This window comes from Prunus persica, chromosome G8 (assembly GCF_000346465.2).
Source record: "Prunus persica cultivar Lovell chromosome G8, Prunus_persica_NCBIv2, whole genome shotgun sequence".
Lineage (NCBI taxonomy): Eukaryota > Viridiplantae > Streptophyta > Magnoliopsida > Rosales > Rosaceae > Prunus > Prunus persica.
Genome location: NC_034016.1, coordinates 1,141,922 through 1,159,769, shown reverse-complemented (window position 1 = coordinate 1,159,769; position 17,848 = coordinate 1,141,922). Strand labels below are relative to the sequence as shown.

The following is a 17,848-nucleotide window of genomic DNA, read 5'->3' as shown; positions in this document are numbered from 1 at the left end:
CATTCAGAATATGTTATCTCCCTATTTACTCCATAATCAATATAAACCTTGACTCTTGGCAAAGAAATAGAAAAAAAAAAAAAAAACCATTGACTTCTAAAGAACCAATACATTGACTTGGTTGGTTTCGTGGAAACTCAAGGGTAATCTTGTATCATAATGTCCAACCTACTTTCCTATATACCTTCTTCCAAAACATTTCTTCTCCAATATCCCAATCTTTTCTCCTATCCCCCTCCTCACATTTCTCTCTCTGAATCAACAACCCAATTGAAGAAAAGTCCCCATGGATAGAGAACAAGATGAACTGCAATTTCTTGGGATCTTTGGCATCTGCAAAGAAGCCTACAAAATTGTATTTTCATGGAGAAAAATCTTCAGCCAAATCACCTTAACCCTGATCCTCCCTTTGAGCTTCATCTTCTTGGCTCACATAGAGCTCTCAAACATCCTTCTCTTAAAGATCATCCACAACGAAAGAGTCTTAGACCGAACAAACACCAACAGTCCAAGATATCAAAGAGTATCGGATGTCATATCCTCTGAGTGGGCAACTTTTTGGCTTTTCAAAGCTGTATACTTCACTTTCTTGCTCATCTTCAGCCTCCTCTCCACCTCGGCCGTGGTATACACGATCGCATGTATATACACGGGGCGAGAAATCACCTACAGGAAGGTGATGAGCGTCGTCCCGAAAGTGTGGAAGCGAGTCATGGTGACGTTCTTTTGCACTTTCATGGCTTTCTTTGCCTACAACATAGTGGCTTTTATTGTCCTAATTATTTGGTTAGTTTCGGTGGCCCTTACTGACGCTGGTGGTATTATTGGTTTCTTTCTGCTCATCTTTTATTTCATCGGGTTCGTTTACTTGTCCTTAATCTGGCTACTGGCGAGCGTGGTCTCTGTGTTAGAGGAAGCAAGAGGGATCAAAGCCATGACCAAGAGCAAGGCGTTGCTAAAAGGAAACATGTGGGTGGCTGCAATTATTTTTTTCATGCTCAATGTTCTGGGCGGCCTTCTGCAGTTTGCATTTCAAAAGCTAGTTGTGCATGGATATTCATTTGGTGTGGTGGGTAGAGTTGCTTATGGATTTATATGCTTGTTGCTGCTGTTCAAGCTCATCTTGTTCTGGCTTGTCATCCAAACCGTGCTCTATTTTGTCTGCAAGTCTTACCACCATGAAAACATCGACAAATCTGCCCTATCAGATCATCTGGAGGTTTATTTAGGAGACTATGTTCCTTTGACTGCTAAAGATGTTCAGCTTGAGCAAGTTAATGTTTGACCAAATATTAGTCCTTGCCCGGTGATGATGATGATATTAATTTCTTTTGTAATGCCTACTTGTCTTGATTATTATTAGGTAGAACCATTAAATATATCTATGGTTATGTAATCATAAAGTAGTTTTTGTAACCCCACATGTGATGTTCAAGCTTTTGACGTTTCCTCTTCTCTACCTAAATTTTTGGGTAATGCTTAAAGCAACACATAGGTTGATTGATATTGATGTGATCACATGATATTTTATTTGGAAAATTTTGGCAAGGACATTTGAAGTGGATTTTTGAGTTTTGGGGTCTCAAAATTTATGGCAATGGGGCGAATCATGGATGCGTATACTGTTTTCATCCTCATTCCCGTTAAGTATTTTTCACATCTCATTTAAGGACCCAAGCCATACTTACCGTAAAATTCAGGAGGCAAATTGACAAATTCCTCCTTACAGATACTAGATTCATAGAATGATGAAGCTTATGAGGTTTGGGCCGTTTGATTGGGCCGTGGACTTTGATTAAAGCAGGTAGGCTTTCTAGCATGAGGGTGGAGATGTCTTTATTTCTATTGAGAATAACTAGCTCGGTATCTCGGCCCATATTAATCTGTGCTTAGTTTGGGCTTCGGCCCAAATTGGTGGTGGTGTCGTTGTTTTGGGGAGGTTGCTATTGAGGGAGATTGGGGTGGGGCCGGACGTCTTGAGAAGATTGAGGCCGGAAGTGGGGACGGGAAAACAAGGAGGAGAGATTGCGTGGGGGAGGAAGGTGGCAAGAGGGGTTGGTGGTGGTTGAGGTTCTGTTTCGGGGATGGTTGGGGGCAGGAAACTTTTCTTTTCTTTTCTTTTTTTTTTCTTTAAAAGTTAATTTATTGGTTTATAAATTGCATTTCTATTTTTTTTTTTTCCGTCTTTGATAAATTAGAAGGAAACAATCCCCTTTTTTATTGAGGGATTCAATGATACTTTGTATTTTTCAAGTCTCCATTCATAAGTAAAAATTTGCACAAATTAAAGGTCATTAAGACTTCTAATTGTGACTTAAAAAATAACAATCATGGTGCTTCAAGAAAATACAAAAATAACAACCATTAATTAAGTTGTTAAATGATTTCGAATTCAAGTGATTTTTGTTTTTATTTTTTGCATAATGATCTTTGAATGAATAGATAAAATAGACGATTCTGATCCTTTAAATACTATGTGTGTCGGCCCCTACAAGGGTGTCACTCACATTATTTAACCTTATTTGAGGGATTCCTCAATTGAAGCTTTCTACATATAGAAACTACTTCCCTCCTTTCCCTACAAATAGAAACTCTTACTTTCTTACTAATCACACTATATAGAAATTTCTCTTTTTGTGTTTTTTTACAAAAATGAGGAATGTCTCCATATAAGGAATGAGACGAACAATATCCTTTTGATATTTTGTGGTATTGAGCTTATGAGCTTTTGTGGAGTTGTTATTTTTTAACCAAATTTTAAAGAATAATGTTACTCTTACCACATTTGTATACCACATTCTCATACCACCTTATGTGGCAGATGAGGTGAACAGCCACATCAATTAAAAGTATTTAATATTTTCTTTTCTTTTATGATTGATTAACACTTTTAAAAAAATGTTAATAAAACTCTTTATTAAAATGCACTTTATTGATTTTAATTAATGTTGCATATGATATGGACATGTCACATCATGTGGTATAAAAATATGGAATAAAAATGTGGTAAGTGTAGAGCATTATTCAATTTTAAATTAGTCTACTCACCACCATCCCCCTCTCTATTCGTCTAGGCCACACCATATTTTGGAAATGCCTAAAATGAATTTTGTTTTCCGTATTGGTAGAAAAAATTGCCTTTCCATGACCTTAACCTGTTCCTAAATTTTTAAATTTGATAGGATACGTAAGTTTAATAGGTAAAATACAAGTGCCACCTGACTTTGGAAATGCTTTCTAATTGTTAATATTAGAATAGATTAAACCCTAATTATTCTAATATTTCTCTCCTCTCCGTTATCCCCCTGAACTAGCAAGAGATTGAACCCTTAACATATTATAATCTTAACTTGTTTCTTCTATCCTCTCCTTGGCCCTTTGCGCTAGCCCTAACCCCGAAGGAGGTAAACTTGACATTTTTGCGTTTGAGTTGACAAGTAGAGGTCTTGGTTTTCAGTCAAATATCCATCACAGATAATGTTATTTTAATTACTTAGAAAGGCAAAGTCATGCCAAACACCCCAAAATCCATGCCTTGAGAAGAAAATCAAAGAAAAATATAAATCTAAAATCAGCTTGTAAATATAGTCAAGCTGGTCAGTTAACTCTTTTTCTTGTTCTGATCCAAAGCAAAGCTAATGTCGCTTATTATCATTCGCGCATCATGTGAAATGCCAAATAATCCACGCCTAGAAAATCCAGCACAGTAAAGACCGTTCTTCCCTTTCCAGTTATTTGGGAAACTTTGTTTCGGCATTCCATCGTCATTGAAGAGATTGTGCCCATCCTGCAACATTTACAAGTACATCACCAAATTAAAACGTAGTGCAGCTTTATAATTCCATCAACATACTGCCCTAATTTGATCACATCATCGTGAGAATTCGACTCTTATTCTACTCTTTTAAATTAGAAAAAGAAAAGGAAAATGTACAAAATGATAAGTAATAACCTTGAGCCAATTTAGCACAGTGCTTTTGTAGCCAGTAGCAAATACAATAGCATCAAAGCGGTCTTTGCAGCCATTCTCAAACTCGATATTGTCTCCTTGGATGCTTGTGATGGATGGAACGACCTGTGTTATCATCACCAACTCATGTTAAGGGATTACAGAATAAAGAAGGAATCATGGTGAATCTACACACACAAACTTATATAGAATAATATTCCCTTGTTAGATTGTCTATTTGAAATACTAATTAAATAAAAAAATTATTAACCTCTAAAATAGATAATTTATTTTTTTAGTACAAACGATAATTTAAACTATAGAGTTTAGAGAAAGAGGGGGATTTTTCATATACACACAACTATGATGCTATGAGGATTTGAACCTAAGACCTTTGGTCTACAAGTGAAGGCCCGTAAAATCTGTCGTGCACTGCTATACCTTTCAGAAAAATTTATTAAAGACAAAACTTAATTTTTGTTTAAATGTAGGTTCCGATATTTCAAAAGAAAACAGTGATTTATATTTGCTTATGTATATATATAATTTATATTTTAAAAAATGAAGTTATTTTATTCATTGCATATTTACCTTTAATTCTCCGGTCCTGATCTTGTTAACGCTCCCTACATCAATGATGGGGGCTTGACCCTTTTCCTTGAGAAAAAAGGGTCCACTTTTGGGCCTTCGAATTCCATACTTGGATAAATCTCCAAACCTTAATTTGCTTAAGATAACCATAACGTTGTCGACCAAATTAATAGGAATGTATTTTGCCATCACCATTCCAAGGAACACGATTTCCTTGGTGAGAACATGTATCTGAAAATTTATATATGTGGTAACAAATTAGGTGCTAATAAAGAAAGAAAGAAAAATAATAATATCTAAAGAAGAATTTTATTTGGAAAAATGTTACTCTTACCACATTTGTATATCATATTCATATACCACTTTATGTGGCAGATGAGGTGAACAACAACGTCAATTAAAATTAATTTTAACATTTTATTTTATTTTATGATTTATTGACACTTTTTAATTGATATGGTTGTCCACTTCATCTATCACATAAGGTGATGTACAAATGTGGTAAAAATAGCATTACTCTTTAATTTGTATGTGGAGATTAAAAAGAAAGAGATACAAGAGAAAAGTTTTACCGGAGAACGGACAACAATGGAAGTATTTGCACCCGAATTTGATAAATCATAAGCAATTTCCATGCCTGAGTTCCCACAACCAACAACCAAAACATTTTTTCCACTATATTTCTTGCCATTTTCGTACTTACTTGAATGCATGAACTCCCCTCCAAAGCTATCCAGGCCTTGCACTTGAGGAATATAACCCTCACTATTTTCACCACTTGCAACCACAAGAAACTTACCAAGGTAAATTTCTTGAGCATCCAAAGATGTGTTTTTCACAATGACGTGCCATTTTTCGACATCTGCGTCGTAAAAAGCAGTTTCCACGACACGGTGGTACAGAGGTTGTATCTTAAAATGAGACACATAAGAATCCAAGTATTCAACAAACTGATCCTTGGGGACATACTTTGGTGCATTTGGAGGAAATGGCATATGGGGAAGCTCGCAAAATTGCTTTGCCAAGTGAAGCTTCAGACGATCATACGACCTTTTCTTCCAAAGAGAAGCATAACAATCTTCTCTTTCAAGTACAACGTTTGAAATATTAAGGCGGTTGAGACATGCAGAGGTTGCAATGCCGGCAGGACCAGCACCTACGATCACAACATCCACTTGCTCCATTTTTGGACAGCAGAAAGAAAAAAAAACGACAATGAAAAATGTTTTCAAATTCGATTAAAGGGTTTTCGAGGTTTGCAAAAGCAAGAAGAGACTTTGAATCCAGGTGGTTTATAGATTTGAGTTTCCTATGTTTATATAGCATATACCGTTGGATGATATATTTGGCATTTAATGGTAGTTGGTAGCACAATGTTTTCTTGAGCTTCCATATATATAATTATCCAAATGCAATGTACTAAGATAATTCAAGAAAAATATATGAAATTATTACTTTGCAATTTACAATATTATACCATGTATGTGTGTAACTGGTACATTTTACAATTTCCTTTTTATCTAAATAAGTCGATTATCAAATTGTACAAGTGTTTCTAAACTGTGATAATCACCTTAATTAGAGACGGGTCATAATAAAATAGGCCCTTACAATTTAAAAACTCTAAACAATAACCCACTAATAATACAATGTTTAAGTAAAATCCAATTTTAAATTATGATAAAATTTGTTCATGTAGGTTGATTTATTTACAAATCATGCCACTAGATCTTTATTTGGTTGCTAACCATTTTTCAATCACCTAATTAAGGCAAATAAATAATACCTCACTGCATATTTATGTTTCCACTCCCATAAATAATGGGCTACAAACCTCCTATAACTCGAATAAATGAATTTTATTATACCTAATATGCTATAATTATATTTAACATTATCTAATATCCTCTAATGATATAGATATATATGTATAATATATATTCTAACGGTAATGCTACGAGCACCAATTCTTTTTCCAACTTTTTGTTACTAACTGACGTGGCATATGACATGTCAATCCAAGTCATGTGCCGCATCCTCATTTTATTTTGTCTTATTTTTTTTAAACCCTAAACTCTAAATATGTCTTCTTCTTTTTTTCATTAACCTGGTATTAATTTTTATAAATTTTATGTGTTTATCTCCTCAACAATCATCTCCACCATCGTTCATCCATGGAACCCAGCCACGACCTATGAACGGTACGCTCTGCATTGCCGCTCCACACAGCTCCTTCATAGCCTCTTTCGTAGTCACCACCACCATCACTCAAAGTTTTCAGAAAAATTTAAGGAAAAAAATCCAGATGGAAGAACACCATTAATTAATTAATTTTTATTACATGAAAGAAAAGAAAAATATCAGTTGCATGGAATACTCGTCTATACATGAAAGATTAATTACCATAGATCCTAGATGAGCAAGTTCGAAAACATTTTTTTATTATTTTAAGTTTAGTTAAAACTTTAAATTTTGGGTAATTAAAAAGATGATGTGGCAAATTACATCTATTGCCATGTCATATGCCACATCAGTTGGTAACCAAAAGTTAGTAAAAGAGTTGGTGCCCGTAGCATTACCGAATACAATAATAGTTTAGTTGGGGGGGGTATTTTAGGAATTGAAAAAGTATAATAAATTTGCTTTTGCGCTTGATTAGGTAACTTGCTGAGTTGAATCCTAGTCATTAAGTTTTATTTAGAAAAAACATGATTTTATTCAGACATACAAAAAAAAAAAGAGTTGTAGTTGAGGAAAAATGACTTTCAAAAGATTAAAGCTAAATGTCCTATAAATTATTCACATTATTGGTGGGGAAGGAACCTAAGCAGTAAAATATCTCCTTTGGAATGGGTGAGATTCATATTTTTTTGCTTGTTTAGAAAATTCATGGTTTCATGGAATCCATAGTTTCACATATATGTTGGAACGGTCGAAGAGAGTTTTAAATGGCTACAAAACTTTGATAAACTAACATACATGCACTTGAAATCAGTTTAACAATTTTCGACCAAAAAAAGAAAAAAAAATCAGTGTAACAATTTATTCTTTGATTAATTAACATGCATTGCTAGATGAACTCGTGACTTTGCATGTATTCATATATCATTAAAGAAACAATTAATTAGTTTAATTATCACATTACACATGACAATCCAAATTAAGGTTACATAACATACCACAATTAAAGTAGCCATTCTCAAATTTGATTATGTTCCTTCTATGTTTGTTATGGATGGCAAGACCTGATGAGGAATATTTCATCAATTTTTATTGAATATTGTCACCAAACATGACAAAGGTAATCATGTCATATTATATACAAAATTAATGCGAGATAAATTCGATCATCAATTAAGGAATTGATATGAAAATATGAAGATATAAAGATATAAATTATACATGCATGTGTAAGTACCCTCATTTCTCTAGTTTTAATTTTCTTAACGCACACCCAACGTGCGGGGGCTCAACTTTGACAAAGTGAATGACAACCCAAATGCAATGGAGATGGAGGGTGATGTACAAGAAGAATATCATATTACTCAAGGATCCGGAGTACAAGAAGTAGAAACATTAAGGGACAAGATTGTTGCAAGTTCAATGCATGCATCTTTTTAGACATTTTCTATATTTCCATGTATTTAAGTCTAGTTTCAATTTTTTATTATTGCTATAATTTGAACTTTATATTAAAATTTTTTTTTTGGGTATTTAAAAATTCTGACATCAGTAAACCTAGGCAGTAGCCCAAGCAAGTCTTGCTTTTGGGCTTGCCCAAGTTGATAGAGCCCACTTCTTATCCAGGCTGGCCTTCACCGATGGAGTTGGTTTTGGGGGCTAAGAGGCCTTCTGCCTATGCTGGCCTACACGGATGGAAGTGCTCTTAGGATTTCTTTGGACTTCTATATATAGCGGCGTGGAGTGGAGGGCTTTATATAGAAGCACACGCAGCAAAAAGAGTAGACCGCTCATTGCAAAGAAATCTTCTTGACATATTTGCAAGTCTACAAGGAAAATGGCATCAGTGTTAGGGATGGGTAAGGTTCAGGTTGGATCGGTTTTTGCCTCAAATGAGAACCGATCCGATACTATTCCCCCGATTTGGTTCAGTTTGATTTTAATTAAAAAAAATTCAAAAACTGTCCGGTTTGGGTTGAACCGGTTCTAGTTCCGGTTAGATTTTGATTGGGATTTTTAAAATTGTTTTTTAACACAATTCTCAACTGATTTTTTTTACTTGAAAATTAACAAATTATTCAATTTCATATTAAAAAAAATATTAAAGTTAGAAAAAAGAGATATTTTGAAATTGAACTTGGATAAATATTAGTTTTTTTTTTTTTGGGTGAAATTAAAAATATAGCATTAAATATAAATATATATTAAAATTATATATATTTTTAATTTGACCTATTCTATTTGGCCTGGTCCGATTTTTGAAGACATGGAACTGGATCCAAAACAGGTCCGGTTCAGTTTTTGATTTATTTTTGACTTTTTGGTCAACTCAGTTTTTTTCCGATTTGGTTCGGTGCGGTTCGGCTCGGATTTTCAGTTCGTCGGTTTGAGTGCCCACCTCTAACCAGTGTGGCCAGGGCTTGAGAAACCAAATGGTTTTAGAGGCGTAAAGAAAATGGCACCAGTGTGACCAGGGCTCGAGAATCCCAAAAATTTGGGAGGCCAAAGAAAAAATGGCACTGGTGTGACTGGGGCTTGACAACACGACACCAGTGTAGCAAGGACTCGAGAAACTAAAGGAGTTTGGTGGCAAAGAGAAAATGGTGTCGGTGTGGCCAAGGCTCAAGAAATCTAAAGATTTGGCAAGGAGAAAAAAACATGGCGCCAGTGTGGCCAGGACTAATACATCGAAAGACTTGGTTGATGCAAAGGGAATTGAGATATGCCAGTATCCGGTGTGGCGAGGACGTGATGGACTGGCGCAATCGTCCAATTGTTTTGTTGTTGAGTTCCCATCATTTCCCTTCTAATGTAATTCCTTCTTGTGCACAAATACGTTATGTTTAGTTGTTCTCTCATTCTCAACTTTCTTTTTCTTTTTTAAGATACATACTAATTAATATTCATTTACACCTAATTAATCTCCTCTCCTTTCTTGAAACTAGGGCTATATGTTTATCTTGTACATAACGTTTTCACTCATGCTCATCATGTGTGTTTTTTTGAAAATGTGTTTCCTTTTCTTATTCCTCACCAATCCGCTGCGTCCCCACATCATCACCATTTGCCCAACCTTTCTTCCCCTCACCTTGACCCGTCCTTACACTTTGACATGGACTCCCTCTCCCAAGCCCATCTGCCTTCCCCTACTGCTGAGCCCATTCCACCTACCGGCCCACCTGATCCCACTTTACCCATCACACCTACTGCAGACCTCACGGATCTGCCTTCTTCATCCCCTAATACCGATCTCACCGCCCTGCCTTCTCATTCCCCATCTTCATCGCCCACATCTCCCACCATCGCTCCGTGCCGCAGCAGTCGCTCCACTCGACCGCCTGCCTATTTGCAAGACTTCCACCTCGAGTCTGGCCTCCCTTCACGACCCGCACCAATGTCTTCCACGAACTTGGTCATCCCTTCAGGTACGGCCCACCCCCTCTCTCAGTCCTTGTCTTATGCTCAACTTTCTCACTCTCACAAAACATATCTTGCCCAACTTACCCTTCTTCAAGAACCTACGAGTTTCTCTCAGGCAGTCCAAATTCCACAATGGCGTGCCGCCATGAAATCTGAGGTTGATGCATTACAGGCTAATGAGACTTGGAGCTTGGTGTCGTTGCCCCCTCATAAACGACTGATCGGCTGTAAGTGGGTATATAAGGTGAAATTGAAGGCCGATGGCACGGTGGAACGCTACAAAGCCCGCTTAGTGGCAAAGGGTTACAGTCAAGTGGAAGGCATTGATTACCAGGAAACTTTTGCCCCGGTTGCCAAATTGGTGACCGTCCGTGTTCTCCTTAGTGTGGCATCCCTGCGTGGCTGGCATCTCCACCAATTGGATGTGAACAACGCATTTTTGAATGGCGACCTTGATGAGGAGGTGTTCATGTCCTTGCCTCCTGGTTTCGGATGAAATGGGGAGAATCGGGTCTGTCAATTGCACAAGTCGTTGTACGGTTTAAAACAGGCATCTAGACAGTGGTTTATCAAGCTGTCTACTGCCCTCAAAGCCGCGGGATTCCAACAGTCACGATCCGATTATTCTCTGTTCGTCCGTCGTCGTCAAGGTAACTTCCTAGCACTGCTTGTATATGTTGATGACGTCATACTGGCAGGGAACAATTTGGAGGATATAGAGAACACAAAATTATTCTTGGCCAACCAGTTCAAGCTTAAGGATTTGGGGCAGTTGAAGTATTTCCTTGGCATCGAAGTTGTCAGATCACGGCATGGAATCAGTTTGTCGCAACGTAAATATGCCTTGGAGATTTTGGATGATGCTGGATTTTTAGGTGTCAAACCTTCTCGGTTCCCAATGGAACAGAATTTATCACTCTCACAGTTCAATGGAAAATTACTAGATGATGCTTCGTCATACAGAAGAATGGTTGGGAGGTTGATATATTTGACCATAACTAGACCGGACCTGACTTATGCCATACATGTACTGAGCCAGTTCATGGACAAGCCACGGCAACCGCATTTGGAAGCAGCCCATAAAGTGCTTAAGTACATTAAGCATACACCGGGTCAAGGTATCCTACTACCATCTACAGGGTCACTCCAATTGCAGGCATTCTGTGATGCCGATTGGGCACGTTGTAAAGACACAAGGAGATCAATCACGGGGTACTGCATTTTACTTGGGCAAGCACTGGTCTCTTGGAAGACTAAGAAACAAACAACGGTATCGCGTTCAAGTGCGGAGGCCGAGTATCGCTCCATGGCTACCACTTGCTGCGAAGTCACATGGTTGAAGAACATTTTGAAGGATTTGGGAGTTGATCACACACATCCAGTAACCTTGTTTTGTGATAATCAGGCGGCTATACACATAGCATCGAATCCGGTGTTTCATGAGAGAACCAAACACATAGAGATAGATTGTCATCTGGTTAGAGAGAAAATTCAGAAAGGGATAATTCGGACAGCTCATATTCGAACTGCAAATCAGCCAGCCGATTTGTTCACTAAGCCATTAAGCTCGGCATAGTTTGAAGTGTTACTTAGCAAGTTGGGTGTCATAAACATACACTCCAACTTGAGGGGGAGTGTTGAAGGAGAACGAGCTTAGAATGGAATGTTGATTCTATCAATATTGTAAATAACTTCTTTCCTTATTTGTGAATGATTTAGCTTGATCGTAGGAACCATATTAGGATGCTTTTGTATCTATAAGTTTGTGGCTTTGCCTCTTGAATAATATAACACAAATCAATTACATATCAGTTTCTTACACCTCTCCTTTCTTGAAACTAGGGCTATATGTTTATCTTGTACATAATGTTTTCACTCATGCTCATTATCAGTTATCCACTTGTATCGATAAGATATGTTTTATGTTCCAAATATTTACATATCTTTATTATAATTCATAAGCTCCCTTGCCATCCAGAAAAATAAAACAAAGACAAATGACATGACATTTCTTTACTTTCTTTTTTAATACAAAAACATTATGTATCTTTCCGGTCCATTAGGATTTTGACAAAAATCATAATTTTTAAATTGAAAACCAAAACGTGTTTGGATATTAAAAAAAAAAAAAGAAATTTAAAAATTCCATGTGAGAAAAAAAAAAAAATTTGAAAGTGACAAATCTCAACTTTAAATTCTATCTAAATAGTTGTCATTTTTAAAATTTCAGAGTACCGTCAATCTTCCCCACAATTTTTTTACCTAAATTTGAACATGGGAAAAAGTGACCCAAAATTGTATAGGAGCGATAGTCAAAAACTTCGTATCAAATTTCCTGATATTTTTCTGAGTCTTTTATATATTATAATTCTTTTAAAATATATCTCAAATTACACTTGACACAATTAGCATAAACACATTTTGAATTGAGCCAAATTTATTTTCTGGGTCTTATGATTGGATATGGCATGACTTGAGTAGTACCATTTCTTTTCACATATAAGTGCTTGATGGGATTACTTAATTATGCTTTGTCATGATCAATTTAATACTTGATCGGAAAAAAAAAAAAGTATCTTGTCATTCTTACTGTTCAGCGCGCTTTCCCAAGAGGAGTTTTCTGCTTTGTCATGATCACGAGAGTAAAACAGTGACAGGCCTATGAATTTCCTCTTCTAGAGAGAGGAGTGAAAGAGTGAAGCTTTTGTGTTGTGCAGAGAGAGAAGCGTTAAGCTTTTGTGTTTTGCAGAGAGGGAAGAGTGAAACTTTTGTGTCGTGCACAGAGAGAAGAGCGAAGCTTTGTGTTGTGAAGAAATTGAAGAGTGAAGCTTTTAGGTTGTGAAGAACTGACTTTCAGGTGAGAGAATATAGCAAATATTCCCCATCTTCTCTCCCTAAGCTTTTGGCCTTCTTCTTTAGGGGGGAAAAAAAAGAGAAAAGTTTTTTCCTTTTCTTTTACTCGTTTGCTTTGGCTCTGCAATCCTTTCTCAAATTAGAGACAAAACAAACAAAATAAAGCAGCTTGCAATGATTGCATTCTCTGTTTTGCATTCCAACGGGATCAAAAGCGAATAATAGCTTTCTCTGCACTTTTTCGGTTTGTAAAAGTATTGAGCTTTCTCAAATCCTTGTATTTCTTCAAACTGACTGTATTTGTAGAAATTAGCCCGCATGCATCTCCTGATTTTTGTTCTCATTGTCATTGTTTAACTGGTTGTGTATTGTGTGACTATTTTGGGTTTGAAAATTTGCATGTCTTGGGTTCTCATTGGGGAACTGATTGGCTTATCTTGCTTTTATCTTTTGCCTTTTCCTTTTCTCGTTTAGAATATATAGATCATATGAACGTCATGTGTAAAACTGATGTGGGTTTGTAGATGTTGAAGTGATTTGGGTTCCACAATGAGGGCCAAAATCATAAGCAATTTTCTACTATTTCTGTTGTCAGTAAGGTCCTTAAAAGCCTTTTCCACCACTTTCTTCTTCCTGCAGGTTAAGCTAATCAGCAATAGTACTCAGTCTTGTATATTGTGTTGATTGTTATACCCAAAAAATGGATATTGAGCAGGCACTTGATGGCATAAATAATTTGAAGGAATGGAAGATTGACAAAAGAGTTAAACAGAGAATTAAAGACTCCGGCTTTGATGGGTTACTGAGGCTCACTACTTTTCCAGTGAACCATGATTTACCCCTATTATCTGCACTTGTAGAATCCTATGAAATAAAAAGTAGATGTTTCGTTTTTAATGGTCATAAACTTGTTTTTGGTTTAGAAGATGTATTGTATATAACAGGGTTGCCAGTAGATGGTAATCCTGTGACGGGTATTGATTCAAAAGGGAATGAGCTTTGTATGAAATACTTAGGCCGTAATGTTTGCGATAAAACGAGAACTGGTTTCACTAATTCAGCATGGCTTAGGAAGAATTTTGAGGTAGTTCCTGAGACTATTGATCAAGATAGTCCTGAGATTGAACCTTATGTTCGAGCTTTTCTGCTGTATCTTATAGGCTCCATAGTTGTTCCGAGTTATTACGGAAGTAATGTTCCTGTTATGTATCTTTCTCTTATGGAAAATCTTCAAAGCATAAAGGATTATGCATGGGGTGCTGCTTTATTAGCTCATCTTCATCTTTCCATGGAGAATTTTAAGCAATCTTATTCACCACGCCGAAGAAACATATTGATCGGACACAGCTATTCTCTTATGGTAAGCAATAATTTAGTTGGTGTTAATCGATTGTTAAATTTTCATGTTCCAAATCGGATTAACAATTTTATTATTTTCATTTTTGCAGGTTTTTGCAATGGAGCGTATTCCTAAGCTGCTGCTGAGATTTTGTTTGAATGGAGCTAATCCGGTGGATGATTATCTTCCAACAACGTTTCCTTTGTTGGCAGGATGGACAAAACTCCTGTGCGAGCACTCCAATACTGAAGAAAAAATTACTAAACAAGAATATCTTGAAATTCTGGATGGGTTAAAGGAGGATGATGTTAGTGTTTTGGCACTTTGATTTTCCTTTCATTGATTGGTTCTTCTTTCGTTTTACAGGCTATTATCTTTTCGTTTTCTTGTAGATTGTATGGCAGCCATACAAAAGGCTACCTTGTGATTTTCTTCCACAGTATTGTGCCGGGCAGGAGAAAATTGGCATGTCGCGGACAATCCTCCTTTGCTATGAGAAGGCTGTGTATCATCGTCCTGATTTAAGTCCAAAGCAATTTGGCATTCAGGAAGTGAACACCAATATATTGCGCCCCCTCGTTGAGTTGGAATTGGGTTCTCGGTTTGGTCGGAAAGGAATAAATTGGGGAACATATGGGAAGTATGGATGTTACAAGGAGGAGTGGGAAAGTAGGGCCAGCTGCCTCATAATAGAATCTGCTGAAGAGGATCCTGGCCCCCCCTCGTTTGAAGGTAATTATCTACTGAGTTAGTATTGCTGAACATAATTATTGAATTATAATTATTTTTGTCTTTAGATCTTTTGCAAGATATGGCTTATAACAATCTTTTTTCAATTTTCTTATGTAGATATCATAGGAATGCTGTGATCATAGCCTAATATCTTGTACACGTGTGCACCCCTTTCTATGTAGTTTTTTGCATGCTGTACAGCTTGTTGTGTGCTAATGTCAATTCTGAATTTTGCTATGTTATACAGTTGAATGAGCTCTGTTTGGTAAGAAATGTGAAAGAATGGCTTCCGTGAAACTTTTGAAATGTCATTTTCACTTTTTTTAAAATTTTTAAATACAGCTAATTGCATATAAATCTTACAGTGATGCAATCGTTGTCTTATTGTCGTAATGTTATAGTATTAGTCCTTTGTTTTTATAACTTGTTCTTTATAATGGGATAAATAAAAGGCAGAGGCTTTTTTATTTGTGTTTGTAGAGTTTCTAATAAGAAAGAAATCTATCTGCAGCACTTACTACTTTGTCCTCTCAAACCCCTAATGACCTTGACCCACAGTCAGCCAAGAGGAAGACAATTGATCATGCCAGCGACAAGCTCAAGGTTAAGGTAAGGATTTCTTTTTAAGTTGCAGACTTTCTCACCATATTAACAGACATTCCATTGTTTCAGACAAAGAAGACCTCAGGCATCCTTGTAGATACTTATGGGCCCACCAACTCCTTGCCATCATGGAATGCTATGCACCTTGAGCCCCAGTTGGTCCCATCTATAGAGTCACGATCATTTGACCTAATTGATGTGGCTCCTTTGGATGCGACTCAGCCTCCATCTACTGGGGTATTTCTAGTGGAATCTAACCAGGAGGTAAATACATTCTCTGTTTCTTTTCCTTCAGGGTTTATATCTTCATATTTTCCTGTCATAATACAAAATGTCGTTGTTTCTCAAGAGGTATTCTTGACGACCTATTTGTTAATCCATACCATGCTGTCACACAGCCTTCCACTTGCCTATGTGTGTTAGTCTTTAGGTTGATGTTCTTAATTTTCAGGAGCCTGCAACCATTTGTCCCTCCAATTCAAGTTCAAGCTTGCTGATTAACCATTTTCATTCAGAATTATTTCCTACAGCCGGATCACACAAGGTCGGTTGTAGTTCTTATCTTTTATTTTTGGTTGGCTGTGTCATCTACTAACTTTGCTGTATCCCTGTAGTTGTTGGATGAGTTGAGTTCATTAGAGGCTGATGTTATCGATCTACTTCGGGGGTCTGTTACCCATCATTCTGATGTTCAGCCAACAACTATGCATGCACCTGTGGAGTCTGCCAAGGAGACCATTCGAGGAATCCTTTGTCAAGGCTTTGATACTTTAACGAATTCTGAAATGCAAGAAGCTTTTTTTGCTTCTTCAGAGGTTCTTTTGTCAGCCGATGTCTTCCCATGTGCTCATTTGAAGACTAGGTTGACAGTGTTTAGGAATGAGCTCCGGGAAAATGCTACTGCCTTTCTGCAAGCACAGACAGTTATTGATACAGCTTCAGAGTTTTCTTCTCTTCAAGAATTCTTGGAGGTGCAAGCTGTTAAAATTCCAGCCCTTCAAGAACGCTTAGGCATGGCTGCCAAGAAGATAGCGGATCTTAGAGCAATATTAGACGCTGCCGTTGAGAGACAAACTAAGATGGATGAGGTTCTTGCTGCCTTTGTTGATAAGACTAAAATTGCCAAGCAGAAGTTGGCCTCCTTGAATCCTCAAGCAGCTGACATCAAGTCCAAGAAGCAGGCAGCCGTGAAGGTGGTCGAGCAATGCAAATCATCTTGGGTTGACCTTAGTACTAGTTTATTCAGATTCTTGTAACATTTAGTTATAAATGAACTCTAAAATCATATAGCTAAGGTGGCTGCTAACACACAAAGCAACTTGGAAGTGACATTAGGAAGAAAAAGAGAAGCTCCGCTGCTTGATAGTTTGTTTTAATCTGGTAGGTAATATGTGACTCCTTTTGCCTATCCTTCATTATGATTGTAATTATGACTTTCCTTTAATGAATGGAAACTAGCTTTTTCGTTCCTAATCGGGATTATTTGTGTGTCCATTGTCCAATAACACTTTCTGTGTTTTCAATAACAGCAGGTTCTGCACATGCGAACTTAAAAAGTAGTTCTCACTTTTGCTCTTGTGATTGCAGATGACCTGACTTTTTTCCTTAAAGAAACTATTCTATTGAAAACACACATTCCAATGGACTCATATATATTGTTGAGATCAAATTAAAGTTCATTGCATAAAATTAATTTTTCATACTAAGATAAATCTACTAGGAATGTCTGTAACAATAGAGACCCTTGATAATTATGTTGTGGCGATAGAATTGAGACCCTTGATTCTTGAAGGACTTGCCGTTATAATGGGTTAGATACAAATTGTCTTATGAATGTCTGTAAGAATCCCGAATGAAATTATCAAATGTTAAAGTTGCTATGGTTCACTATTTTTCTTTATGATTCACCCTAATGTTTTTTTTTTACGTCAATGGGATCTAGCCCATTGGAAATGGGCCTTGACTTGCAGATCAGAGGTCTCAAGTTCAAATTCCCACAACATCATAGTTTTGTGTGTGTGAGAAATCCCCCTCCCTTGTAATTAGATTATCACTTGTATAAAAAAAACAAATATACTGAATGTCCGGATTGTTTAGCATGCGGACCTCAATGTTTCTTCAGTTTTCTCCTCTTATATATGCTGCCAAATCAAGCCACTACATTGCCATATAAAAATATC

General features: G+C 36.8%; 3 protein-coding genes across 5 annotated transcripts; 2 read left to right on the top strand and 1 right to left on the bottom strand.

The window, feature by feature from the left end:
* On the top strand, positions 1-1,560 carry LOC18766170. The gene has a single exon (XM_007200328.2). The coding sequence runs from the start codon at positions 287-289 to the stop codon at positions 1,283-1,285; it is 999 nt and encodes a 332-aa protein (XP_007200390.1). The 5' UTR covers positions 1-286; the 3' UTR covers positions 1,286-1,560.
* On the bottom strand, positions 3,602-5,724 carry LOC18768990 (probable indole-3-pyruvate monooxygenase YUCCA10). The gene is made up of 4 exons (XM_007199542.1): positions 5,113-5,724; positions 4,541-4,771; positions 3,953-4,075; positions 3,602-3,787 (listed from the first exon to the last, which is right to left on the bottom strand). The coding sequence occupies exons 1-4, from the start codon at positions 5,722-5,724 to the stop codon at positions 3,602-3,604; spliced, it is 1,152 nt and encodes a 383-aa protein (XP_007199604.1).
* On the top strand, positions 12,689-17,228 carry LOC18768723. Of its 3 annotated transcripts, none has more exons than XM_020553834.1 (8): positions 12,689-12,998; positions 14,155-14,354; positions 14,443-14,640; positions 14,726-15,065; positions 15,577-15,674; positions 15,738-15,932; positions 16,120-16,212; positions 16,283-17,228. In XM_020553834.1, exons 2-8 carry the CDS (start codon positions 14,199-14,201, stop codon positions 16,922-16,924), a joined length of 1,722 nt encoding a protein of 573 aa, XP_020409423.1. In that variant the 5' UTR covers positions 12,689-12,998; positions 14,155-14,198; the 3' UTR covers positions 16,925-17,228. The 3 variants fall into 3 exon arrangements, with proteins under 3 accessions (XP_020409423.1, XP_007200550.2, XP_020409422.1); XM_007200488.2 differs by having other exon boundaries at positions 13,634-14,354; XM_020553833.1 differs by having other exon boundaries at positions 12,689-13,248; positions 13,634-14,354.

Excerpts from the sequence above, each read along its gene's own strand:
- LOC18768990 (XM_007199542.1), bottom strand. The coding sequence starts at position 5,724 with ATGGAGCAAGTGGATGTTGTGATCGTAGGTGCTGGTCCTGCCGGCATT. Across the intron at positions 4,772-5,112 it reads CCATTGTTGTCCGTTCTCCG|ATACATGTTCTCACCAAGGA; the intron begins GTAAAACTTTTC and ends ATAAATTTTCAG. Across the intron at positions 3,788-3,952 it reads CTGTGCTAAATTGGCTCAAG|GATGGGCACAATCTCTTCAA; the intron begins GTTATTACTTAT and ends TAAATGTTGCAG.
- LOC18766170 (XM_007200328.2), top strand. The coding sequence starts at position 287 with ATGGATAGAGAACAAGATGAACTGCAATTTCTTGGGATCTTTGGCATC.
- LOC18768723 (XM_007200488.2), top strand. The coding sequence starts at position 13,695 with ATGGATATTGAGCAGGCACTTGATGGCATAAATAATTTGAAGGAATGG. Across the intron at positions 14,355-14,442 it reads GACACAGCTATTCTCTTATG|GTTTTTGCAATGGAGCGTAT; the intron begins GTAAGCAATAAT and ends TCATTTTTGCAG. Across the intron at positions 16,213-16,282 it reads CTACAGCCGGATCACACAAG|TTGTTGGATGAGTTGAGTTC; the intron begins GTCGGTTGTAGT and ends GTATCCCTGTAG.